This window comes from Mya arenaria, chromosome 2 (assembly GCF_026914265.1).
Source record: "Mya arenaria isolate MELC-2E11 chromosome 2, ASM2691426v1".
NCBI classification, from domain to species: domain Eukaryota; kingdom Metazoa; phylum Mollusca; class Bivalvia; order Myida; family Myidae; genus Mya; species Mya arenaria.
This window is the reverse complement of record NC_069123.1, coordinates 44,486,911-44,514,827: the sequence shown is the minus strand read 5'-3', so window position 1 is coordinate 44,514,827 and position 27,917 is coordinate 44,486,911. Positions and strand designations below refer to the sequence as shown.

The window sequence follows — 27,917 nt, the reverse complement described above, 5'->3', positions numbered from 1 at the left end:
TATCAAACCTGATTGAAATATTCTGCACATACACATTCTGACCAAATTTGGTATTGATGCGACAAAGGATTCTAAATTTATAGATCAGACATGACCGCTTTTTTAGGTAATTTCTATAATTAAAGTGTGATAACTCTCAAGTGACTCGAGTGATGACTGGTTAACGAACTAGCCCAAGGTATTATTCAAATACATATTCTGACCAATTTTGATGATGATTGGATAACTTAAGTTATTGATCAGAAAATAATAATTTTAGGTAATATCTATAATTAAAGGGGATAACTCTTGAGTGACTCAAACAATATGGCTGGTTCAAAAACTTCAGATATTATGCCCATTCATGTTCTGACCAAATTTGGTGATGATTGGACAAATGCTACTTATTAACGAGACAACATACTGGACGATGTTCACCTGCCCGTAAATCTACAATACGTCCAATTCTATGAACGGTCGTAAAAAAACCTTCAAGCTAAACAAACCAAACTGAGTAACCATGTTGTCAGGAGAAATAAGAACATGTGAAGCAATGCCCGTAACTTCAGCTTCAATAATTGACTCTCAAGTTATGCCCCCTTTGACTTCAAGTCAATGCAATGTTCTTACTACATGTAGAATGCTACAGACAACAGTGGATGAATACCTGTATACATGAAAGTAAACAAACAAACTAAATTAACAAACAAACTAAATTTACAAAACATTTATTACTAAGAATGCAGAATGTGTGCATATCATTTGTAAAAGCTATCACAGGCAAAAGCAACCACATAAATAATCATGTCAGGTCTGACAACAGTAATACTTTTATTTGTCAATAAACTAAAACTGTTCTATAGCAATAAGTTATCATTGTTCAAGGTCAATATATCTTTAAGGGCGTATACATTCTACATGATTTAAAGAAGTATCACTTATTAAACATAAAGAAGTATCACTTATTAAACACATAAAATTAGAAGTTTACAGAATTACTTTCTAAAGCAACATTGGATTTTTTTGTTTTCCTACTACACATATAAAAATGTGCATCTGACAAAAGCAGACTGTGCACTTTCCATCCTTTGAAACCAAATGTTCATTGTGGCATCCAAAAACTAACTGCCATTACCAGAATCTTCTTTCTGTAATTGAGAAAGAAAAAAATATTAATATATCAATTTATACAATTGCAATTAACTATTCATTGTATTTAAGTTGAAATAAAAGAACATGAAAAAGATGTTGAAATTAAACCGAACACTCATAAGTACCATTATAGCATTGTAATTGACTATTTGTGCATTCAATATTCCCATTCTACATGACACTGATGTTTGACAGTCTGTCTATTTGTCAGTCTGTTGGTTTCCATTAATAACTATAAATCAACATGGCCCAGGTCCCTCAACTTAACACGAAGGTTGGGAGTAGATCACACGAAGGTTGGGAGTAGATCACATGAAGGTTGGGAGTAGATCACACGAAGGTTGGGAGTAGATCACACGAAGGTTGGGAGTAGATCACACGAAGGTTGGGAGTAGATCACATGAAGGTTGGGAGTAGATCACATGAAGGTTGGGAGTAGATCACACGAAGGTTGGGAGTAGATCACACGAAGGTTGGGAGTAGATCACACGAAGGTTGGGAGTGGATTAAGAAGTAGATATATGTAGATAACCTCTTAAGTTTTGGGGGTATCATCATTTGTCCAAAAAAATTGATTGCATTTTTTTTTTTAAGAAAATGCCATGAACTTGCCTTTTTCAGTGGTACAGGGACGGGCACATTCAACAGAACACAGACATTGTTCCTAACTGGCTTAATCTTCTCTATTTCTTCATCCCTGCAAAATAAAACAGTTGTAAAGTAGTTGATTTGCGGTAAAGACAACTGTTTTCTGACTTGGATATTTGATGTTCAAATAAACATGTCATTTTATTGGTCAATGTTTAATATTGATGCCTGGCCCCGATTTTCTTGAAACTTCTTAAGCTTAACAGGCTTAAGTAGCTTATTTCAAATAGTCAAAACACATACTAAAATGTGATTTGGTAAATGAAATATGGTTATTTGTGATATCCATAAAAAAAAATCCTATTTAAGGTTGAATAACTCTAAATGATGTTTATATTACGCGAATTAAAGACAAAAAGAAATAGTGGGATTAGCTTAATCCTGTTATAAGGGACTTACGAAGTTTCCAGAAATTGGGGCCAGATGATCAAATATAAACTGTGCATCAGTTGACAGGAAATTGCTTACTGTTAATAACTGTAAAAAAGACCAAACAAAATTATATTAAAAAATTGCAGTTCCTATTTTCAGTTGTATATCTCAATAGAATAATTTCAAAAGACCTACATGCAACTGATCAAGGCCAAAAAAGCATATTCATATTTTTTTGGTATAATTTTGCCATATCCTTTCCCAACACACAAAACACTTTCAAATGATACCAATAAAATAAATAGGGTCACCAGGCAACAAAATTCACCAAACTGTATACATGTTACCTTAATTCATTTGTTTCTTGGAAGACACAAGTACTTGCTCATTAAAAAAGGCCAGAAGAAAGCATCTTGATATTTTTTTTTAACTAAGCACAACTATAATTTCAATCAACAACTAAGGTGCCTTCTACCAACTGAATCCTTATAAACACTTGAACTGGCACCTACACACGAATATTTGCATGTGCTGAAAGCTGATCACTGAACCAAGCTTATTTTTAATATAACATGTACAAACATAATACAAGAACATGACCTTAATTTCAATACACTCATTTGATTGTAATTCATAATGTAATTCTTAACAAAAATAGATTCAACTCACCACAGTGTTTCACTGAGCACTGTCATGAGCTCCTCCACGTTTTCCTCCGGAGCAATGTCGTCATATGTGACCAGGACCTCATACAGTTTGTTGGCTGTTGTCTTACGAATCTGGAAGATGAAACCCCACAAAGTTACAGTACTTAACTCAAAGGATTCTTCCATCATTCGGGGAAAAAAATGTCATCTTATGTGACCAGGAGCTGCTACATTTGTTGGCCGTTGTCTTACAAATCTGGAAAGTGTACACCCAAAATGTCACAGTATTTAACTGAATACTGTCAAGGGTTCTTCCAGTTTTTTCTACAGCAATGCCGTCATATGCGCCTACGACTAAATACAGCTTGTTGACCATCATATTAAGAATCTTAAAAGTGAACACCACTACAAAGGAACACACATTAAGGAAGTCGTGCCTCAGGAACACAAGCATTTACATAACTTAAGAAGTGTATACCCATCTTGGGTAATCATCTGTGACAAAGGAACACACAGAGGTGAAGCATTTAAGTGGCACTTCAGTAGTATATAACCAACTTTGGGATTCTGTGACATAGGAATACAAAGAAGTTAAGCATTTATATAACTAGTAGTATAAGGTAGAAGTAAAAGTATTTTAACTATAAAGAAGTATATCCCTTCCCTGTTACATAACTAAAGTAGTATATACCCACCCTGGGGAATCTGTGGCACAGGAAGATACACAGGTTGGAGAGGCACATTCTCCTCACCTCACCAGGGAACTGCAACAAGTCACAGTACCTGCAATTTAAGTTCAGATTTGCTCCTATTTATGGGAAACATCATTGAAGAGCACTACACAGGAAGCCACTGTACCTAAACTGAAGTTTGAAGGTAAATACAAAATAGATGTAAAGCCATATTAAAAAGAACAAAATTAAAAAAAAAAAATTAAGGAAAACACCACCTTCCCACTTCCCAACACATATTATCATTGTGTTTATACCACATGGCAAATTATGTCATAAAGGATACGTCGGAAGGCAATGTTTTGCTTCAAATAAAGACTTCAACAAAGATAACTTTACTATTTATTCACCATTTCAAATGAAACATAGCATAGTCTATGCCGCTTACATAGCCCCGCCTTAAGTCTGTTACTAGAGTTTGATTGAGAGTTTAGTTTCTAAAAACACTTCGACAAACCTTCTCACAAAACCGCTGCCTGATGGAGCAATGTCAAAACATGGTTTTGGAAACAGGTTTGTCAAAGTGTTCTAGGAAACTAATCAACTAATCAAACTCAGGAAATAAAATGAAGGCAGGGCTCTTTAAGAGGCATAGACTGCCCTTTGTTTTATTTAAATGATGATGAAACAGAAAGATTCTGAAATCAAACCCGGTCTACTTACACATCAGCACTTGCAAGGAGTTTCTGTGGGTCCCCGCAGCGCATCAACTCCGTCCTCACCAGCTTGAACATTTCCAATGGGAATGGATGGCTAAAAGCATATGGATGGGAGGTCAGAGTTAAGGAGTACAGCACACGCTTAGCTGACAGTTGATCACTATTAAGGGTAGTGAACAGCTGTTCAAAAAGGTGCCTTGGAAAACAGTAAATGGTACTGTGAGTTACTTAACAGCTTCTAGATTATCAGCTTAATAATCCCCTGTGATCTAGCACAGTTTTGGACTGACAATTAACAGATATTGAATTATCATACTAGCAGATTAGCTCGGGCTGTGTCAGTATGTTAATTGGGGAATTTAAGAATGTGTGACGAACAAGTAAGGTTTGTGCATTACATTTTATACTGACTCATTTTGGACAAAAGTTTTAAAAAGTTTAAATAAAATCAGACCGATTTTTAAGCCATTTTCTGTTACTGAAATCTTTAATGCATGGTCAAAACAGCAAACTTTCTGATTTTAAAAGCTCTAGCTTCTTAATGGAATATGAAATAAATGCAAACATTTCAGTCCTTTTTTTACCTCTTTTGTATAAGCCATTAATCTATGTTTTAATAGATTTTAATAGATCTTTCATGTTTGTAAATAATCAATTTAAGCAAAACTTTACTGTTATAACAGACCAAACATTGAACATGAAAAAAATTATCAAAGAGACTAAAACCTCTCATGTTTATGGAACCGAACAGATCCAATCCGGCTCAAACTCTCCTGAATTCTGTGAATGATATAGTTAATTAATTGTATACCTTTCTTCTTGGATGAGAGAATCAAAACAGCCTTTAGATAACAGCTGGTCCAACATCTTGAGCATTGGCAATGAGACCCTGGAACAATACAATCATGCAATTAAAATATTAGAGTCAAACACTACAAACTTATTTTTTCTTTGCTATTTATTTAACCAAGTCCCAATACAGGTGCTTGAAGTTTCCTGACATGATTTTAAACATAATCCATGTGAAAAAAAGGAAAACAAGAGTGCCACGGTGGGAAATTGTTTAGGTATTTTTCTTAGTTGAACAAAACTAAACACTTAATTAAACAAGGTATGGTTCATACTATACATGTGCATGTTGTCTGTGGCAACATGAATACAAAGGTTTATTTAAAAATTATAAATGGATTTAAGTTATGGCTAACATCAAAGTGATGTCCCTTTTACTGCTATCAGAATACCGTAAAAAACAATTGAAAAACAGATAAGCTAAAAACACAGACGTTACGTGAATGCAAACTATTGTGAAAACTCCTAAAAATATCACCTAAACTACATGGATTTTCAAACCAACATCACTGGAATATTCCTATCAAACTTTATCAAAGTAGTTCAATTTATTCTACAACATGCCAAATTCTGGTTGCCAGAGAAACAGACCAATGGATATTGAAAAATAAACGGCCCAAACCCCTACCTGTCCACCTTCTGATAGTCCTTGAACACTTTAGTGATAGTGGATGTGATTCGGGTCATCTCTGGAATATCCTTAGCCACATTCCTCAGGTATGAGTGCAATGCTGCACTAGAGTGCTTAACCTAGGGGGGATAAATACACATGTGGAATTTTTGTATTGGAGAAGTTTCATTTACACAAAGGAAACAAATATATTTCAACATCAAAAATGAATGCACGAAGAACAATAGTGCTGTTTGATCTCAGTAGCAACTCAAAAAATTATTAAACATGTCAGAGACAAAAAGATTTGCCAACCATGCCTGATCCCATAATTCACCCCATCAAGACTTGTATCTATAAATGTAACTGACTGGGAAGATGAAACATCAATGATTTCTATGGCCATATACACAACATCTTTTTACAAATAAACAATTTAGAAATTCTATGGCAACTTGAAAATTAAGCCTATCATAACCCAGACAGTATCGATATAAGAATACAAATATATAGTACCAAGAAGCCTGTGATACCACCAACGCTGACGGCGAGTCCAAGAATTACGCTGTATGTGTAAGTTGGGTATTTGATGAGCTGTGTAAATAGCGGGAATGTGTCACATGGCGCGGCCCAGTTCAAGCTTTTACATACATCTCTGAAAGAAATTAAGCATATGATAATGTACCTCATTTAGCCAGCAGTATATGGAATATGGAAAACTAAAACACATACACAGAACTTTTATAATGCAAAGCAAAATTGAGCCTAACAATTTCCATAGCTCACTTGGATGCTGGTACATTTTGTGACAATAAAATTAGATATTCATTTGTTTGGTTTTCAAAGACATCTATTATTATTTGAATATGGCACTGCAAAATTTGTGCTTTGAACCATTTGGGTAATCATTACCATTTGTTAATGACATACATAAACAACATACATAAACAACACATATAAACTAAGAGCACCTCAACTTGGATACAAACCAACACCTGTTTTCCTGAGTCATTCAATGGACACAATTCCACAACTGTGGTTTACTTTGCCACTGATCTGATAAGTGGATTATCTTTGTTAAAAAGTGTATTAAGTTTCATGCAAACAGCATGGCAGATATACAAGGATCATATAGTCTGGCACTGACATCTGTGACGGCAGCGTCTTCTTGTATCATCACACTAGGTTGTTTGCTCTCTAACTCGAGAATTTCATATGTATCTTTACCAAACACGGTCACAATGTTTATTGGCATGTTATCTTGTTAAATTCAATCCAAATGCCATTGACAACAACACAAATGCTTTAACAGTATCTCAAATTCCTGAAACAAGAGGGCCATGATGGCCCTAAATCGCTCACCTGAGTAAAAGAGTTTAACCTTTGTTATTAATATAGCTTGTTTCTCAAAGAATATTGAACAAGAGCTGTCAAAGTATGCGACAAATGCCCCCCAATGTGACATTGATCTATGAACAAGTACATAAAAAGTTGATCTTGCCTTTATGTGTCAAATACATATTGCAAGTTATATTCAATTGCCTCTGAGCATAGAAAAAACACACAATCAAACTAAATGACAGCCAACACTCTTTATGTCCTCATATTCAGCATTCCATTGTGAATAAACACTTAGTGTATCTTTCACCTTAGAGGTAGGGACATGGGTCTTGCACACGACACGTTGTCTTGGTATGTCGAAAACATATGGCAAGTCATTTTAAAATCTGTCCATATAAGAGAAAGTCACAGCGCGGACACGACGGCCTATATTTTCCTTCAGGTTGCCATGGCAACCAGAGTTCTGCATGGAATTAATTTTTTTGAAAAAGCACCAACCAAGGATCATTCCTATGAAGTTTCATCAAAATTGTCCAAGCAGTTTAGGAGAAGAAGATGATTGTAACCAATTGTTGACACTTTTCCTTTAGGTTGCCATGTCAACCAGAGTTCTACATGGAATTAATTTCTTTGAACAATTTTGAAAAAGCACCAACTAAGGATCATTCCTATGAAGTTTCATCAAAATTGTCAAAGCGGTTTAGGAGAAGAAGATGATTATAACCAATTGTTGACATTTTCCTTTAGGTTGCCATGGCAACCGGGCCAAACAAAATTATGTGAACAAATTTAAGAGAGGTCCATGCAAGGACACTTCAAACCAAATTTGCTGAAGATCTATCAAGGGGTTCATGCGAAGAAAATGTTATGTTTTTTTTACTAATTTTAGCTCTGGTGGCCCTTAAAAGGGGCCAAACAAAATTATTTTAAAAGACCTGACAGAGGCCCATGCTAGGATGCTTCAGACTTAAAGATCCATCAAGCAGTTAATAAGATCAAGTTGTTTAAAGGTTTTTCTATTTTTTGCTCTGGTGACCCCTAAAAGGGGCCAAACAAAACCATTTGAACAAAGTTGAGAGAGGACCATGTAAGGATGCTACATATCAAGTATGGAGTCATTCTGACCTTTACTTTCAGAGGAAAAGATGTTACAGTGACAAGACAATGTAAAAACAAATGACCCCTGAGCAAGGCCAATTTGACCCCAGGGCAATAATTTGAATACCTTTGGTGTAGGTCCACTAGGTAACACTATATACCAAATATGAAAGCTCTAGGTCTTATATTTTGGAGAAGAGGATTTTTAAAGTTTTATTATATAAGACTATATAAAAATATTGAAAACCTAAGCCTATGAACACGGGGCGTGGCCAATTTTGACCCCAGGGCTAAAGTTTGAACAATCTTAATAGTGGTCCGATAAACAATGCTTCATACCAAATATCTAAGGCCTTCGCCTTTTGGTTTCGGAGAAGAATATTTTATAAATTTTCATCATATACATATATAAGGAAACCCATGACCGCCCGGGTGGTGCCATTTTTTGACCCCAGGGCCAAAGATTGAACAATATTGGTACAAGTCAACTAGATGATATATCATGCCAAATATCTAAGCTCTTGTCACTACATGATTTTACGTGTGTATCTATATATGTATATTTGTTATTAATTGTTGTATGTGGCCCATATTGAAAATTGGTATGTGTACTAAATATGTTATCCAGTTTAAATTAAGACGTTACTTGTCTTTGTGAGTTCGGAGAAGATTTTTTAAGTTTTCACTATAACAAATATAGAGAAAACCCATCAGCCCCGGGGTGTGGCCAATTTTGACCCCAGGGCCATAATTTGAACAATCTTTGTAAAGGTCCACTAGACAATGAATCATGCCAAATATCTAAGGCCCCGGGGTGTGGTTAATTTTGACCCCAGGGCCATAATTTGAACAAACTTTGTAGAGGTCAACTAGACGATGAATCATGCCAAATATCTAAGCTCTAAGCCACGTAAGTTCAGAGGAGATGATTTTTGAAGTTTTCACTATAAACATATAGAGAAAACCCATGACCCCCCAAGGGGGCGGGGCCAATTTTGACCCCAAGGCCATAATTTGAACAATCTTTGTAGAGGTCCACTAGACGATGAATCAAGCCAAATATCTAAGCTCTAAGCAACGTAAGTTCAGAGGAGATTTTTGATTTTTTTTTATATAAACATATAGAGAAAACCCATGACCACCCCGGGGGGGGGGGCCAATTTTGACCCCAAGGCCATAATTTGAACAATCTTTGTAGAGGTCCACTTGACGATGAATCATGCCAAATATCTAAGCTCTAGTCCAAGTAATTTCAAAGGAGAAGATTTTTGAAGTTTTCACTATAAACATATAGAGAATACCCTAACCCCCCGGGGCGGGCCAATTTTGACCTCAAGGCCATAATTTGAACAATCTTTGTAGAGGTCCACTAGACGATGAATCATGCCAAATATCTAAGCTCTAGTCCAAGTAAGTTCAAAGGAGAAGATTTTTGAAGTTTTCACTACAAACATATAGAGAAAACCCATGACCCCCCGGGGCGGGGCCAATTTTGACCCCAAGGCCATAATTTGAACAATCTTTGTAGAGGTCCACTAGACGATGAATCATGCCAAATATCTAAGCTCTAGTCCAAGTTAGTTCAGAGGAGAAGATTTTTGAAGTTTTAACTATAAACATATAGAGCATACCCATGACCCCCCGGGGCGGGGCCAATATTGACCCCAGGGCCATAATTTGAACAAACTTTGTAGAGGTCCACTAGACGATGAATCATGACAAATATCTAAGCTCTAGGCCAAGTAAGTTCAGAGGAGAAGATTTTTTAAGTTTTTTAGAGAAAACCCATGACCCCCCGGGGCGGGGCCAATTTTGACCCAAGGGCCATAATTTGAACAATCTTGGTAGAGGACCATTTGGTGATCCTACCTACCATATATCAACGGCCTAAGCCTTGTGGTTTGGGAGAAGAAGATTTTTAAAGTTTTTCCTTTCCATTGCCATGGCAACCAGAGTTCTGCATGGATTTCAATTCTTTGAACAATTTTCATGGGGACCACCCAAGGAACATTCCTGTGAAGTTTGGATGAAATTGGCTAAGCGGTTTATGAGGAGATGTCGTTTAAAGTAAAAGTTTACGGACGGACGGACGCCGGACAAATTGTGATCACAAAAGCTCACCTTGTCACTATGTGACAGGTGACCTAAAAACAGGCAAGCAAAAATAATGGCGATACATCAAAATAAACTTACTTTGTAAATATTGCTTGGAGTTCTTCTCTATTTGGTATGTGTGGTATTGATGGTCTGAAAGATTTTCAATGAAACATAAGTGAATTGAACACAGTTGTTCCAAATTATGTAACTTGGAAAATAAAACAGTAAACTTTCAAAACTGATCAATTTCTACCATGTATTTGAATCTTTCTGTAAACCTTTATAATTAAAAGAAACAAAACAAGAGTATTGCATGAATCCTTTCGAAAAGAACAATTACATACACATTAGCGGCTTGTTAAAAGGAAATACCTGAATACATTTAGTCAAACAATAATCTTGGCTAAAGAACTACTAGGAGGAGTGATTTTGACATAACAGCAAAAAGCATATAAGATGACTACCAGTTAACATTGCCAGCCGTTATTATGGCAAGCAATTAATAGACCAGATGTTAACAGAAATCAGCAGCTAATATGACCATGGTTAAAAATACCAGTGGCTAATATAGTCAGCAGTTAACATGAATAGTAGTTAACATGGTTAGCAGTTAATATGGCAAAAGTTAATATGACCCTTCTGGTCATGATAACTTCTGGCTCTGACTCTGCATGTTAACAAGGCTAGCAGTTAGCATGGCCGTAAGTTTACATAACCAGCAGTTTACATAACCAGCAGTTAACATAACCAGCAGTTAACATGAGCAGCATGTCACATGGTCACCATTTAATAAGACCAGTTGTTAACATGACCAGCAGATAACATGTGACCAATTGTTAACATGGACAGTAGTTAACATGGCCAGAAGTTACAATGACCAGCAGTTAACATGATCAGCAGGTTACATGGTCAGTAATTATCTTCACCAGAGGTTAACATGACTAGCAGTTAACATGACCAGCAGTTAGCATTGCAACCAGTTACAATGACCAGCAGTTAACATACCAGTAGTACAATGACCAGTGTTTATTATGACCAGCAGTTAACATGGCCAGCACTTAACATGGCCATTATCAATATATTATTGATACCACCATACAGAAGGTGAATGTGGGTGCTTACTCATGGTAGAGTAGTGCTGAAAACACATTTCCAGCATGTGCACGAGTTCTGTCGATTTTCTCACAACATTGCTGAACGAGGCTACACATAACATGTTCACACCTGCAAAATACCAAAAACATTTACATTGTATTATAAATATAAGAGTAACAGGTTATACATGATACCAGCAGTCATCAGGAATCAATAATTTCCTGCCATGTATCTAAGACATTGAAAGGAAAACTTTATCAAGACTACCGTATTTCCCTGCTCACAAGACGGGAAAATTAAAACGAAGCTGTAAGAAATTCAGAAAAAAGCGAGTCAGAATCAGTAATATTAAATATACGGTATTCGACTGACCAATTTATTGTCTGTTGATGACACCCCAATAAAAATCACAAGATTACAATCATCGGATTAAGACAATCATCTGCTTTGTTTCGCAACGATGAACAGTGAAAATTACAAATTTAGCTTTTTAACTACTTGTAACACTTACACTCCAGGCTTAATAATGTCAGGACTGGAATTCACAGCAAGAGAGGTCAATTCCTGCAGACCTGTCATGCTTGCTTCACGAACCCTGGTTACATATACAAGAAGTGTCAACATTTTAATTAAGTTAAAACAATGATCAGTCTTGTCATAGGGATAGCTGTAGGTTCAATTATTGTCAATAGTAAAGTCATTTGGAATGAGAAATTGACAAATGCTCCTATTATGGACATACTATGAAATTACTATAATCCCCATTTTAATGGCATCTAAATATTTTATTTTTTAAGAATCCTAGGTGTTTTTTTATAAATAGGAAAGATTTTCAACTAAGTCTTGCACTGCCGATCATTTCACCTACGTTCAAAATGCTCCTATGATTCTTGCTTGAACAACCCACTGATCTAAAACTTTAATTGGCTAGAGGACTTGAAACTACTTATTATTTAAAACAAACATGTAACATATTTCCAGAAGTTTACTTACCAGGCACCAACATCTCCTCGGCTGTCGAGCGTGTAGTCCTTCATCGCAACAAGCAATGCCTCGTAAACCTGTCCCACGTTTCCTGAGCATATTACCTGTGTCTGGTCACCGTCTCGAACCACACCTACCGTCTTACACACACTGAAATGGGTGTTTGCTCAGTTTTAAATTTGAATCTCTATGAATTTTGGTTTAACCAGTATTTATGTCAGATAGGTTTACAGAAATCATGAGCAGTGAAACTTAACTGATAAATAACGAAAGAAACTAGTATATAGTAATTTAAATGTAATAAAAAACAATGCTTACAATAGTATACACTCTACAGAATTGAAAATTACACAAAACAATTGTATTTTTCTCTTTTCTGTTCTCATTGAATTGGGATTTTTTCTTAAAGTTTAATAAATATGTACAAGACATGAGATAAATCCTTGAAATAGAGGGAGAGACAGGAGCAGTTAAAAGATGTATATTACAGAGTAGGATATGCACACTAAACAACATTATGTGGCCCATTCATTTTTATGTTTTTCTTACCTCGTAATGGCCTTGAGGGCATCTCTCCGACCCTCTGCCCATTTTTGGTCCTTGTCCGTAATCTGTGTTGCCTGGATAAGTCCTGCCAGGACAGGGCGCAGCTTGCCTCGCAACATGAACTCTGGCAGGGCTCCAAGGGCAAGACTGTGACCCTGTCTGAAATCCATGTACACACATGAGTCATACAGGTAAGGAACACAATCAGATATGAACACAACATTTCAGTTCTGCTTAGAATGTTCAAAATAAAAGTGGTTAGGAATGAGCAGTCTTACCTTGTAATTTCTTGGGATGCTCTCAACTGCCTTAGATACTTTTCTATCATCATTTCTGAAACACACATTCAACACCAATAAAGTATTTATTAAATAAATTAAAAATAACAAAACTGATATTGATAATGTGGTAAATTTTGTGATCGACTTAATTCAACATAATACTTCAGTGTTTTTTTCCACCTTTTGTGAATATAGCTGTGAAAATAGCAACAGAATGCCTTAAATTGTTCATTTTTATAATATATTTCAAACTATTAAACAAAGCAAACACACTTCAAGATACAGAATTTGAAGGTTTTTAAGCGATAAGCATTTAAATATAACTTGTCAAGAGTTGAGATTTTTTAGATTTTTTTTTTGGGGGGGGGGGGGAATTTTGAGTCCAATTTTTGTGGGAAAATAAACTATTGAGATTGTGAATGGGGCCCATTTTCAGTAAAAAGAAACACTTGTTTACCATGATAAACAGTAGAAAAGAGTATACATATGCTATTGTCAACTTCGTAAAGAAATGAACTCTTACCTTGTATGCGGTGATCGGCAGCTCCCGGTGAGATTTGGTAATACTCGTTACATAGCGGCTGGATGGCCGATAATGCTGCCATCTGGTGTGCAAATATTGGAGAATAAGGTTGCAGTTTATTTGTCTCATAATTATTGTGTCTCTGTATGTAATGCTTTAAAATTATACTTAAAAATCATCTTCAATCATATGATAAAAACATTTCCATTACACCATTGTGCATGAATTCAGAAACTGCATGTCATTAAATAATATGGTCTACTGATTAAAAATCATCTGGGCAGTGTTTCAAAAATCTTAGTGTTAAACCTTACTCTGATTAAGAGTGTTGGGACACCCAAAAAGATACAGGCAGAAACAAGATGATATATAATTTTAAAAGTATTTATATTGAAACGCAGTTGCTAAATACGGGTTTATGCCTGGAAATTTACAATCTCAAGCCTTACAATCTTTACTGAAACAGGTTCCTGGCTAATAAAATTAACTCAGTAATAAAGACCAGTAACTTACATGTATATCAGGTTCAACATGATTCCAGCAGTCGTCAAGAATTTCCTGCCATGTATCTAAAACATTGAAAGGAAACCTTAATGGTAACTACCTGGGTAATACTTAAATATATATGTTTATCAGGAAATTATTGACAAGTGATCAATTAATTTAACCATGCTCTTTAACTACTTGTAAACAAAGGAAAATATTATTTACCACAATTTCAAGTTTTGTGGCATAAAGTTAACATATCAAGGACTGACAATCATTTGTTTTGTTTCTTAAGAAAAGCATGATAATTTAAATGAACTTGTGGTGCAATCCCTAAGACTCGTATCTATCAATTAAAGACAATTGAGGTAAAATTCTCCATCCATAACTTTATATTTACTTTTCAACATTTCATTATTGAACCATAAACATAGGCAATCGTAAATACCTATAACAGGGCCTTTATGGTATGGCATCTTGGCTAACGAACACTTCTCCACCAGACAGGCAACTGTAATATGAGTTGTTCATGGCAATTACATTTTAAGTGATCAACAACATGATTCATCTCGTTCATACAAAAATGATATTTCACTCTTTCATACAGTGAAAATATCAATTTGATTTTTTCACTGTAATAAAAATTTAACCTGTTTTGCAATCTGTCACTCATGAAACTTTTGATGCTAACTCTGGGAAATATATTACGATCTCACACTGAAAACAACAATTATCCTCTACATAATATTGTTATCTTTAAACTGAAAAGGTACTATTTATACCAAATATAGTAGATAACAAGCATGAACCCTGAAATATAATATACATCTTCCTCTTCTGGCATTTAATTTTTCAACATACATATATTTCCAATAAAATTGTTGCAGGCTCAGAAAAGTATGCAGCCAGGCTAGGGACCAAACCCATGACCCCATGCATGCAAGTAAGGTGCTCTTTCAACTGAGCTTACTTGCCCAGATAACTAACATACCTGAGCATGTCAACACTGTGACATAAAGCTGATAAAAAAAGTTATTTAACTATGGTAGCATAAAAAATCATGCAACATACCTGCTTTTCTCATTAGTTCTCCTCCAAGACCTCTGAATAATTTGGCATCTTGAAGCTACAACAAGATTGAATAGTTCATATACAAATTCATATACAATTTTCCTCATATAATTCATACAGAAGTTCATATACAATTATCCCCAAGACCTCTGAATAATTTGGCATCTTGAAGCTTCAACAAGATTTAATAACTCATATACAAATGGTGACAATAAAAGGAATGGCAATATCAGTAAACTATGAGTTTCTGTTAAATCAATTGAAAATTCAATAATTAAAATACATGTTCATAAAAATCTTTTAAAACCACAATACTTTAATTAGTACTGACTTTTAAATTGTAGTGATTAGGTCAACCATGAATAACAGTCAGTTACAAAGGTGGCCATATTGACCAGAAAGGGTGGAAAATGTTCACTGTTTCACCATACTTGGTTGATTCAGCCATCTATGGATGATATTGGTTTTGTTTTTATGCAAAATGGCAAGTCTGCAACAATAAATGTCCCCATCTAACTGGAATACAAGGAAACACGATTTCATGCACCTACATGTAAAGTGTTGTACCTACCTTGGCAGCAATGCCTTTTATGTCTTCTATGATGCCTTTATCAATCATATCAACAATGGTTCTGTAAGATTTGAATTTTTTTTCACATAGATTACAAATCAATACATACACATACAATTCTAAATGAGACATAATAAGAATTCTATGCTTTTTTATATTTGTTTATTAATTCAAACACCCAAACGCAGAGCATACAGGCACAGGGTGTGTATTTATATTTGTTTATCAATTATATACACATGCACACACAATGTGTCATTTAGCAGCCAAATTCTTCTTCAGCACAACATTGAATTTTTTGCAATCAAATGTGAATTGTAATATTTGAATAGTTCAACACTTACTGCATTTACATATACATGTGACATGCAACCACAATATGTTTATATCTAACAAATTTAAGTACATTTACATCAATGGTACTTACTTGTTCTTTTGCTCTGCCACAGAACTAAGGGCGTGTGTGATTTCTGCAACCGCCAATATTGTGCCATGTCGTGAGTGAAGGTCAAGGCCCGTTGTGTGGGTCAACAGCTGCGGCAACACTGAATTATGATGTATAAAAGGATAAAACATAAATGTAACAACATGGGTAAATGTCTTTTAATTTTCTTATGAAAATATTATCCAAGGCCTATTGCTCAGCTTATAATCCATACACAAACAAATATATTAAACCACATACACAAAAAAAGACAATTTATTCACAAGATGAAGGGGTCTCAAATATCATTCTGGTTTCTTTCCTTCAGATATCATAAAAAGAAACTCATTGCAAAAATAAAAAAGGAATGTTAATGAAAGGGAAACAGCTACCTGTCTTTGCCATGTGTTCTGGCAACTTTTCCGTGAGGTTATGTAGAGCCTTAGCTGTCAACTCTCGTATGATACTGGAAATGAAATGGAGAATACATTATCCCTCTATTATAATGAGAACTAAGTTAAAATGCAAGATAGGCCGACATTTGTAAAATATCGATGTAACCAGTGAACAAGAAACTATCATCAATCTGTTTACAAGGGTAAAAACACAAAGGCACTGATTACCCGGGATGTTGGGTATTGGATGCTTATCCAATTTCATCAACAAAAAGCTGCGGAGCAAAAGTTGACATTAGTAAGTTGTTTTTTAGTCGAAAAATGGGCCTGACTGATAAACTATTAAAGCCAGAGTGATTGACCTTGCAGTCCATGTGCATATTGCAACTGGCAACATGTGTACCAAGATTTATTCAAAATATCTAAGAACAATTTTTGAAGTAAAGCCAAGGTTTTGAACTACATCGATGATAATGCCAATAACAATGCCAAGGCTAAGACCATAGATCAACTTTCTTTCTTTGCAGATTCAATGCAAACTGAAAACATAATGATAATAATTTCATTCTGTTCTACATCAACAAATATATTGACATTACCTGTCCCAGTGGTGTACTTTGACATCAGCCAGATGGTTTATCAGTGCTTCTGTGTATTCTGAGAACTCAGCTATGTACACACTGAAAGCAGTTTATTAAAATAATCTTGTTTTCTCTTTGGCAACTTCAATTCAACTCAATCCAATAATTAAAAAACTACTCACTATCAATATCATAAGAATATTTTAATACATCAAATTTCCTTTAATTAAACAAATGAAACAGAAAACTTTTATGTATTTTCAAAACAAACAGGTAATTCATTTGACATTTTCATTTAATTATATTATGAAATAGCACTCACCATCAGCATTAAAAAATAATGTATAAAACACTGCCCTCACCTGACATCTAGATAACAATGTGTTCTGTTTCCAACAGCGTAGTAGTCCGCCTTGGTGAGTATGTCAATGCCATGTGGGAACGTACCCTTCAATGAATGAATGAGTCGCATGGTTATTTTTTGTTACATTCTATTATTCATATGGGCGCTTAGGCGACATAATGCTTTTTTAAATTCTCATCCTAGATCCCAACAGCCTCCTGTCCAAAATCTCTATATCATTTTTTTAACCATACGCTATCATCCGAAAAAGGAACAAGACTTAAGTGTAGATGTATATAATTCACAATCTAAGACATATCAGCAGCTCACCTGTCTGCCAACATTCTCCTGGAAAGCTGCTGATGCCGCGCGTCTCACATTCACTTCCCGATCAAATATGGATGCGATAAGCAGAGAGCTGAAACAAAACATGGTAATTTATAACTCGATACGCTAGCATTATGATAATTATTGTTCATGTACATGAGTGTATTGGTATCATGTTAATCATTGAATTTGAGACTTGTTTTCAAAAAGAAGAATTAAGAAAGTTTTCATGAGATCATCTTTTTTCCTTGTTCGATGTACTGTTCTGTTCACAAAAACATGCATTTATTCCTTCCTATTAATGCCCAAATCATAATATCTTGTTTTTTGAGCCAATGTGTACCGTTTCTGACCCTTATGATTTTCAAGTTTTGGCCAGATGCCACATTGTGCCTGGTTGAATTTCCAGTTTACATTTTGTCAAGTTTTAGCGATGTTGTAGCCAAGTTTTCAAACAAGATTAACATTGCGGCTAAAGCGTGACACCATGACTGGGAAATAAGTTTATTCAAGTGCATACCACGCAATTTGGTTGACATATTTAGCAATCTCCTTTGGTTCATAAGCCCGAGCAAATGCCCAGCAAACGTAACAAGCTGCATCCCGAACATGGGCACCAACCGAGTAAGTCCCACGTCTCTCATCATAGGCCAATGCCTTCAGGACTATAGGCACCACTGAGAATGAACAAATGTTGTGTTAAGATTCTTTAAGAATGCAAGAAAAAATCTATAAAGATGAGCAAAAAAAGGTAGGTAAATGTTGAATAAATTAAAACTATAAGTTAGTTATTTGAAAATTCTTGCATATACTATTGCACAAGTGAAAAATATTTTCCACTTTTATTATTTAATAAGTCTGCCCTATTCCAAAATCTATTAACTGTTTGATCAACTGATCCAATAAAGATTGATCTAAGGGATTAAAACTGTTGCAATTTTTCGATTACCTTTGTACATAAGAACAAATGAAGACTCATATCACAAATAACTTGATAGTCAATGATGTTCAATAATCTGCACAAATTTTTCCAACACAACGTCTTTAATTACTCACCATCTGGAAGTCTGACAGGGAGCAAGAGTCCTCTCCTTCCAAGCTCTGCCAAGGCTAGACAGCCTAGAAAATAATTGTTAACCTTTGATACAAGCTGACAGGCAGTATGACACCTGAAACTCTTCAGAAAAATGAGAACTGTGTGAATAAAAGTTAGACTAAACTCAAAACCCAGGTGAAAATGGCATATTTTACAATGGCATGAAATCATACCCCCATGCCACGCTCCATCTGACTCTTGGAGATTGAAGAGCTCTAACAATGACCCCACAACCTCATCTGCTAGTTCCTTGGGTAGACGCCCTGTGATACGACCAATACTGCGGAAGATTAAGTACTATAATTAAAGATTGATTCAAACAATTTGAATTCAAACAATGACACTTGATACTTGTCTGCTAGTTTGTTTGGTTGACAACATATTGATCCTTCAGCTCTATAATTAAAGATCAATGAAATCCAACAGTGACCCTTAAACCCAGATTCCTTCTGTAGACGCCATGCTGATCGAGTAGTAGATTAAGTACTTTATAGAAAATTAAATGAGTTCCAACAATGACTGTTAAACTCTAGTTCTTTGCATAGACGATCTGCCTATCCTGCCGTAGATCAAGTTCTAGAATTTTAGATTCAAGATTTCCAACATTGACATTTCAACCTTGCATGCTAGTTCCTTGAGAGGAAGTCCTGTGATATAATGATGTCTTTAAACACACATTGTCAAAATGGCATTAAATGTACAATGTTATAATGGCCTTAAAAACACAGACATAACAACCTTAAACGCACAATTTCATAATGGACTTAAACGCACAAAGTCATAATGTCTTTAAACGCATAAGTAATCATGGCCTGAAACGTCCAACTTCATAATGGCCAAAGACAAAATGGCATTAAACTCAATATGAAAGAAAATATGAACAACCAGTTGCCCTGCCTTCAGTATGAATGCATCAATTCTATTAAATAATAGGACTACATGTGTTATTTTAAACTGCATACAGTCGAAACTTGATGGCTAGATATTCTAGGGACCGCTGAAAATACTTCGAGCCTCGAGAATATCGAGCAAAGAGAAATTACAGAATGTTTTTTTTTTTATTTGTAACAAAAAGTCTTGTTTACCATGTTAATTATTGGTATCTATTGGATTTGGTTACACATCGTAAAGTTTGTAACATCACTTATTCGATCCAACATTCGATATTTTAAACAGTGAGTAACACAAACATAGCTTATAAGTTATATCGAAATGCATTGAAATTTATACATGGATAACAATTAGAGACAGAACTAAAGGTGATGGCATGTTTATTCAAACTGTTAAACCATTTAAATTGATAATACTTATAATAAATTCAAGCAATTTTTATCGATTAGCGTCTTGTGCTAAATGAAGACAAGCAAATTAATCAAGGTGTGAGATTCTAAACTGAACCCGCGAAAATGACATCAACCCAAGCAAACAAAACAAAGTGTGAAATTCTTACTTGGGACCGTGAAAATGACATCGAGCGTGGAGAAATATCGACCCTAATATGAACATAGAGTTAACAAGGGAAAGTTACACCACGGACACGACAACCTATACTCTATGTCCTTATATGCAGCACTCCATTGTGAATAAACACTTAGTGTGACCTTGACCTTAGAGGTAGGAAAACGGGTCTTACACGCGACACGTCGTCTTGGTATGTCAGACACATGTGGCAAGTTATTTTAAAATCTGTCCTCACAAGGGAAAGTTACAGCCCGGACACGACAACCTATACTCTATGTCTTTATATGCAGCATTCCATTGTGAATAAACACTAAGTGTGACCATGACCTTAGAGGTAGGGACACGGGTCTTGCACGCAACACGTCGTCTTGGTATGCCGAACACATGTGGCAAGTAATTTTAAAATCTGTCCATACAAGGGAAATTAACAGTCCGGACACGACAACCTATACTCTATGTCCTTATATGCAGCATTCCATTGTGAATAAACACCTAAGTGTGACCTTGACCTAAGAGGTAAGGACACGGGTCTTGCACGCGACATGTCGTCTTGGTATGCCGAACACATGTGGCAAGTTATTTTAAAATCTGTCTATACAAGGAAAAGTTACAGCCAAGACACGAGTTATTGAGCCGGACACACGGACGGTGCGATTTTAATATGCCCACCTTCGGGGCATAAAAAAATTCTGGTTCAAGCCAACGAGGATATCGAGCCATGAGATATCCAGCCAACGAGTTTCGACTGTGGTACAATTAATGCAAAATACAGAAAGTCACCAAAAATGTTGTTTCTCCTCAAACATCATACATACCCTTTTGCGGCCGACCATCTTACAATGGTGTCTTTGTCTTTCAGTGATGTGAGCAGCATTTCTAAAGTGGATCAAAATTTAAACATGCAAACATATGTTATACAACAAGAATTTTAACTTATATATGTACATGAGTAATAAAACCAATACAAAAATGAAAAATCAATTTTATATGTACATGAATTTGCCATTTCTTTAATGGCGCACAGTATGGGTTGAGCTTAACAAGATAATGCAACCTATAAAGTGCCTTTAATTTACGTCTTCAAAAATACTTATACTTATATAAATTTCTTGAACCTTCTTGATTAATGATATTGCATTCCTAAATTTACAAATATTCCACAAATAACCTGTCATAAACATACACCTGCTCAAACTATTGAACCTTGCTGATTCAGAACATGAAACCCCTAGCACACATGCATCTCAACCACTTTCTCCACCTATGATCTCATTTTTTCTAGGATATATCATACACTTCCTCCTTCTTTTTGCCAGAGCTGTTTCCATAGGAACCCATTTCTTAACTAAATACAGACATTTCCAAATAAACAAACCAACTACATCACTGACCAACGACCTCCTCATGAATATCATACTCTTCTTTCTCTTTCTATTTCTCATAACCAAGGGTCTTTTCAAAGGACACCCAAACTTGTTTGTGAAATTTCTAAATACACCACTAACCAATAACTTCTTCCATTTCTTCAGGAATATCATAATCTTCATCATCATCTTCTTCATTGCCATTGGTCGTTTCCATGGCAATGCGCTCCTTCACAGCTTCCTTGCTTAGCTGTAGGTTATCTGCGATGGAGCGACAGCCTCGCTGGTACCTGTGAGAGGTCAAATTACAGTAAATGATCAATAAACTTATGGGTGAAAGTTTGAAAATCCCAAAAAGGTAAATAGGGTGTTTAATTACTTAAATGACTTTAAAACAATGTATTTTATAGGAGAAATATTTTCCAAAATATTGACTTCACTATAAGTACTGAAAACTTAAAGTGATGCTAAATAAACTAAGTGTAGGAGTAGGATTTAACTTTAAATGGAACAGACCTTAAACTACTAAATGGGCAGCGCTAATGCCTTTTCATTTATTAAACAATTTGAAGAAATGAGAATGAAATATGGTTAAAATAATTTTAACATCTCAGAGACTTTGCCTAGTCTAAAAACATATTCTTTTGGGGATATAACCTTTTTTCTGAGGTATCGTTGCATCTAGATGCGCCCTGTTGTATTCAATATATATATATCTAAAATAGTAAAAACCCTGTATGATTTGAGTTAACCCTGGAAAAACATCCTCTTGGCAATTCTGCTCAGCTGGATATAATTACCCAGTCCCTGAATGACTTCGCAGGCAATCATGGTTACATTCCATATTTGAAAGGACTACTTTTTCAAATATCACAAGTAGATTTGTTACATACCTCCACTTGGCGACCCTGCTGGGCAGAAAAGTAGTTCCCAGTCTCTGTACTACCTTCACCCCATACTTCCGCAGACGGTTATTGTTACACTCATATAGATTTTGGCGTACTACTTTCTCAAGGACTGTGGGAGCTAAAACACAAATCATAAATTTCCGTCCAGGTTTGAAAAACTATTGGCAACAATAAGTCTGATAAAATGTTTTTTTACAAGTGAACTGGAAGTGGATGCAACAACTCATGTTATAATATATTACCAATGTGTAATTAAATAAATCTTGTTGGCATGTCTGTGTATTGACAATCCAAGTCAAAAGAATTTGTGTAATTATCGAATTATGGCTGACCTGAAAGTTAAGCAAGGCAACTGCAACAGTACAAAGACAGTATGAACAACAGTACAGCTTCAACAATACCTAACCTTTTTCCTTGTGAAAAAGATCAACTAAAGATTAGTCTTAAGCAAACCACCGTCAGAATGCACTGTAACATACCATATTGCAACAGGTCCTCCCTTTTCCCGTGTTTGAACATCAAGCCGATTGTAGTTAAAACCCCAGTAAGACTATCAGCTCCGGTCATTGTGATGTCTACAATGGGACAAAATATGAGTGGTGGTCAATAAATTAATGGTACCTTTATAATTTACCAAAAATATCAGTGCCCTTTCTTCTTAAAAATTTTATAATTAAATTTTGTCATAACTTTGTCATGAATTTTGATAGACAATTCTTACAAGTAAAAGATTTATTCACAGAACACAAAGGCTATGGACTCAATCAAATTTTGTTTAAAGGGAACAAATATCATGTGATTTTATTACTGTTTTAAGGTACTTTTCAATATTCCTATCAACATTTTTTCAAAAATTGCTATTATCAGTATTTTTCAATTATAGCTTTCAAATTCAAAATACTTTTCAAGATATGCTTCCAATGAAAGTATTTTTCAAGAATTGCTATGAAGTTCAAGTACTTTTTAATGATTGTTATCACATTCAAGTATTTTTCAAGACCAGTGCTTACTTTGTGAATGCTCTAAACTTACATTCTGCATTCTCAATGAATTTCAGTGCCCAGTCCATGAACTCAGTAAGTTTTCTTTTCTTTACGTCAGGTCGGGTCATGAATCGAGACATGAGATAGGCTGCGGCATTGCGTGATTTATCCACAACTGTCAGGTATTCCTGCATATGTGTAAAATATGATGGTCAAATATTATGATAAAAGAATTTGATCACCCTGTTCAAGTTTAAATGAACTTCTACATGTATTACTGGTACAAGTTTATATTAAATGGAAAAAAACAAATATAATCTTACAAAAAGCTCTTAACTACAATGTACCTGTGTTACAAAAACTGCTAGTGTTAATAATTAGAGGCAATAAGAAAATATGCAAAGTTAAAGCCTAGGTGAGACAGACACCTAAATGGACACCTGATACCTAACAAGTAATCTTTCAAGAATTCATGTATGTAAACAAAATAATTAAATGTGCTAAAAGAAAATGCAATGATTAAATTTTTTCCCATCATTTCCTTTCTTCAATATGAATACCATGGCAATGTTATATATTCGGTCCATGACTGGCAGTCTCATGTCCCCGCTCTCCTGTACGACGTTACTGTCAAGCCTTACAAGGTCAAATGGGATCATACATGCCATGGATAACCACAACAGGAGGATGTATCGAGTCTCAGCAGCCTAGAAGTATCAGACAAGTTTCAAAGTCTTCAATAAAACATTGATAGTTTCAAGTGACAGTAACAAGACCATCAAAAAAAGTTTAGAATACATGAATGAATTGAAGGTATGAGAAATAAATTTAACATGCTTGATCTTTTATCTAATAAAAACCCTTATCAAATATTGGAAATATTGTGCTTACATTTACAAATGATTTTATTTTAATAGTTCGAACATGGGAAAAAAGCAGTAACAGTAAAGAGCTTAATGCTTTTCTAGGTGGAACTGCAGAAGAATTTCAAGATTATTTACATTCCATCCATTTCAACAGTCATGCAATACAGCATTGACAAAAGGCCAATGTTGATATGCAAGGACTCAAGAATGCTACCTCAAAGTCTTTCGGGTCTTGTTTGTAGAGTAGAGCCAGCACTGGTTCCACATCAACGACCTCGTGGGGAAACAGGCGGACCACAACCTTCGATCCTCGCATCTGTGGCATTGTATTAAGTTTGTTTTATAAGAACTTTATTTACAGGAACAAATCATAATGCACATGTACACACTGTTTTATATGAAAGGAAGGTCTCTCATTAAACAAGGTTAACTTTATCACTGGGAAAGCGAATGCAAACATTGGTTTATTTTACCAGTAAAACCAGGGCATACACAATCATTTATTACAGCCAGAGGTATGGGACTTGCTAAACATATGCACATTGGCTGCTGCAAAATGTGTAGAATGTTTCATATGAATATCTCAAACTTTTCAATAATGACCAAGGCAATGATGCTGACACAAAGGCTATGCCTATACCTCAACTTTTTTACCTTACAAAACCAGACAAGCTAAACATCCTTTTAAAAAATAACATTAATTCACCTTTGTGATCAAATATAGACATTTAAATGCAAGGTTCTGCAGGGCTGGTGGGGAGTTCATATTTCTTCCAATGGTCAAGAGCTTATTCATCAACATCTCTGAAAAATTAAAAAGGGTATGAGCAAACACGTTTTTTTCAAAACTATTGCAAGTGAATTCTGAGCAACATATCACAATCAATTCAATGACATTACTGGTAAGTCATTTTATAAGGTATAATGGACTTAAAGGTGTTCCCAACATTTAAGTTTTTGCATATCTCTGGCACAAATCACATTGACAAAACCAGTGAGTGCTACACCAATACCTCACTATTTCACAAGCTCACAAAATGATTCATACCAAGGTGTGGATCAATAAGATGTGGCTGCTCCTGGTACTGATCAATGATAACTGAAAATAATGTAAGAAAACATATGCATGATGTAGAAGTATGCCTACTTTAAATGTTTTACACTGCTTCCATTAAGTCAGTCCAAATATTTGTACGTTGACGGATTTTTTTACGATTTCTGATATGGCAAATCCTTCATGTACAAATTGTTTTGTATAAAAAGTGGGTAGTTATTCCGATCAGGATTCCGGGTTAAAGCATATTGCGTCTAAAAAATATCATAAAAATAAGAAATATTACCAGATAATGTAATATTATATTAGTTCTGTACACAAAAAATAAATATCCAACAAATAATTATGAGTTTGACAGGGTTTTTTTTTTCATTTCATTCTGTCAAAACATATCGATATATACACAGGGCTCTCGCGAGGGGGCGACATGGGGGAAGTGGTCGCCTAAAATTCCCAGACTTCGCCCATTTGTATCATCAAAGCAACATTGACTTCGCCGACAATTTAAGCACTTTTTAACCTGTTAATCAGCGAGTATTTGGCCACTGTCCCATTATTAGTCAAAACATCCCAATTAACCAGTCATAAAATTTGGTCATCTCATAATCCGATAATTCGGCGTGTCATCCAATTACCAAAACATCCCGAGTAGGTGTAGCTATTGAAAGTTAACCCATCAGAATGTACATTGAGAAGGCCCTGATCAAAGTTAGAATATGACAGAAAAGGTGACATAATTATGAAAAATCAAGTTTAAAAAAAATGATGTGTATTGAACAAACAACGCAAGATATATTAAACATTGTTGCTTTTGAAACAGACGATAATGGGCAAGGTTTTATGAACATTTCATGTAGTTAAAGCAATCAATATGAATGTGAATATAAACTGAGGTGTGTGGTATGGTATAGTTTTTGTATCAGGTGTTAAGAAAAGTATCACTTCTCCCTAAAGTCTCCCCACTTCTCCCTTATTTGACTGAAGGGAGAAGTCACTTCGGGTGAAGTGACTTCTCCCAAAATTTTCAGCCTAGTGAGAGCCCTGATACATGAAGGGCATCTACAAGGCTGCAGTTCACATTTTTACAACAATCGGAACATTTCGGCCATGGCCAAGTTGATACGATTGTATTTACTATCTTGAAGCTTGTTAGTGGTGGCCAAGTTATTACTATTGGATCGAGTTATTCCGCTTTGCATAATTGTTGTATGTGTCAGTCTATTTTCGTTCTATTGGAATGGTAAAAACTGCATTAAATGCTTGTTTTGTGCAAAACAGCTTTGCACATCCATTGTAAATTATGAATATAAACCTTTATTATCTATTTCAAACCTAGAATACTTCATTTAATACAATTTCAATATTTTTCTAACACCTTGTTTTTTGCACAAACCTGTTTAAGAGTAAGTAGAAGAGTCACAATTCGACATTGATACTCAATGCTATTTAACAAAATTTGGAATAGACACTCTTAAAGATGTTCTTTTTTTATAACAATACGTCTTATTATTGGTAAAACTTGTAAATTCCTAAATCATAAAAATACTGATGACTCATTAAAGGGTAAACATACATGTAAACCGCTCCAATACCGTTTCCATTGCAATTTGATCATTGTAAACATTGGGCAGGCTATCCAACAGCTCTTTTACTTCCAAAACTTCTTTGAATTCTTCGTTGGCGCATCCCAAACCAATGGGAACCATGCCATCGTCTTCTTGGTTGCTTTCATCGGCGGCCATGTCTAAATAGTTGTGCTTGATCAAGAAAATAACACATCCCTATTGAACATTGAATCGATTAATTTACTTGGTTTTGGCTATAACGTCCAAGTCCAAATCGGCCTTAAAATAACACGGAGACCGTTTGGTTGAAAACATATTGTTAAACATTCAATATGATTTTTAACTAGTTTGCATTTTTTTGCTATGGCCAACTGATATTGCCTCTGGAAGGTGAGATATGATTTATGATATGAAGTTCACAACAATTCAATGCACTTTTGTAAAGGTTTGACACATGGTATTAGACAGTGAAATGTTGGCAATACTATCTAGTCAGTCTCACATTTAATTTAATTTTATCCCTGAAAAACTCCTAAGTCCGACAGTTTCATATACTTTTGGGTTATCCTGAGATCGTACCAATTTTACTGCCAATTTGCATTTTGATATTTTTGAATCAAATTAGCCGTTGTACTATATAACCCATTACAGTAAGGCTTATCGGCGAAGAAAATATGGAAAAAGAGACAAGAAAACGACAAATTTGTATTCATAGAGTTATTTAATTTTACAACGATTGTGACACAAGCTATTGCAACGTATACGTATTAATCACTTTCGTTGGCTTGATAGTGTAGTCTTGTGTTGTGG

General features: G+C 35.1%; 1 protein-coding gene across 2 annotated transcripts; it reads right to left on the bottom strand.

Moving 5' to 3' along the window:
* Window positions 1–691: 691 nt before the first annotated feature.
* LOC128209711 (tubulin-specific chaperone D-like) lies at window positions 692–27,285 on the bottom strand. 2 transcript variants are annotated; one of them, XM_052913884.1, is made up of 36 exons: window positions 27,116–27,285; window positions 25,537–25,587; window positions 25,195–25,292; window positions 24,703–24,804; window positions 24,183–24,329; window positions 23,672–23,810; window positions 23,119–23,214; window positions 22,625–22,757; window positions 21,873–22,021; window positions 21,183–21,243; window positions 19,080–19,186; window positions 18,867–18,929; window positions 18,331–18,487; window positions 17,814–17,901; window positions 17,503–17,588; window positions 17,159–17,239; window positions 16,557–16,630; window positions 16,168–16,285; window positions 15,741–15,801; window positions 15,170–15,224; window positions 14,547–14,609; window positions 14,126–14,181; window positions 13,613–13,694; window positions 13,087–13,141; window positions 12,812–12,967; window positions 12,272–12,412; window positions 11,790–11,873; window positions 11,306–11,407; window positions 10,280–10,333; window positions 6,164–6,302; window positions 5,666–5,787; window positions 5,000–5,077; window positions 4,193–4,282; window positions 3,494–3,581; window positions 2,821–2,930; window positions 692–1,828 (listed from the first exon to the last, which is right to left on the bottom strand). In XM_052913884.1, the coding sequence occupies exons 1-36, from the start codon at window positions 27,282–27,284 to the stop codon at window positions 1,594–1,596; spliced, it is 3,690 nt and encodes a 1,229-aa protein (XP_052769844.1). In that variant the 5' UTR covers window position 27,285; the 3' UTR covers window positions 692–1,593. The 2 variants fall into 2 exon arrangements, with proteins under 2 accessions (XP_052769844.1, XP_052769851.1); XM_052913891.1 differs by having other exon boundaries at window positions 1,744–2,256.
* Window positions 27,286–27,917: the final 632 nt, after the last annotated feature.

What these genes read in the sequence shown, in the direction of transcription:
- LOC128209711 (XM_052913884.1), bottom strand. Translation starts at nt 27,284, where the DNA reads ATGGCCGCCGATGAAAGCAACCAAGAAGACGATGGCATGGTTCCCATT. An exon ending in CATTGTTATCTAGATGTCAG is followed by an intron (nt 17,240 to 17,502) that starts GTGAGGGCAGTG and finishes AACTGCTTTCAG; the next exon opens with TGTGTACATAGCTGAGTTCT. An exon ending in CTCCTTGCAAGTGCTGATGT is followed by an intron (nt 3,582 to 4,192) that starts GTAAGTAGACCG and finishes CTTAAATTGCAG; the next exon opens with GTACTGTGACTTGTTGCAGT.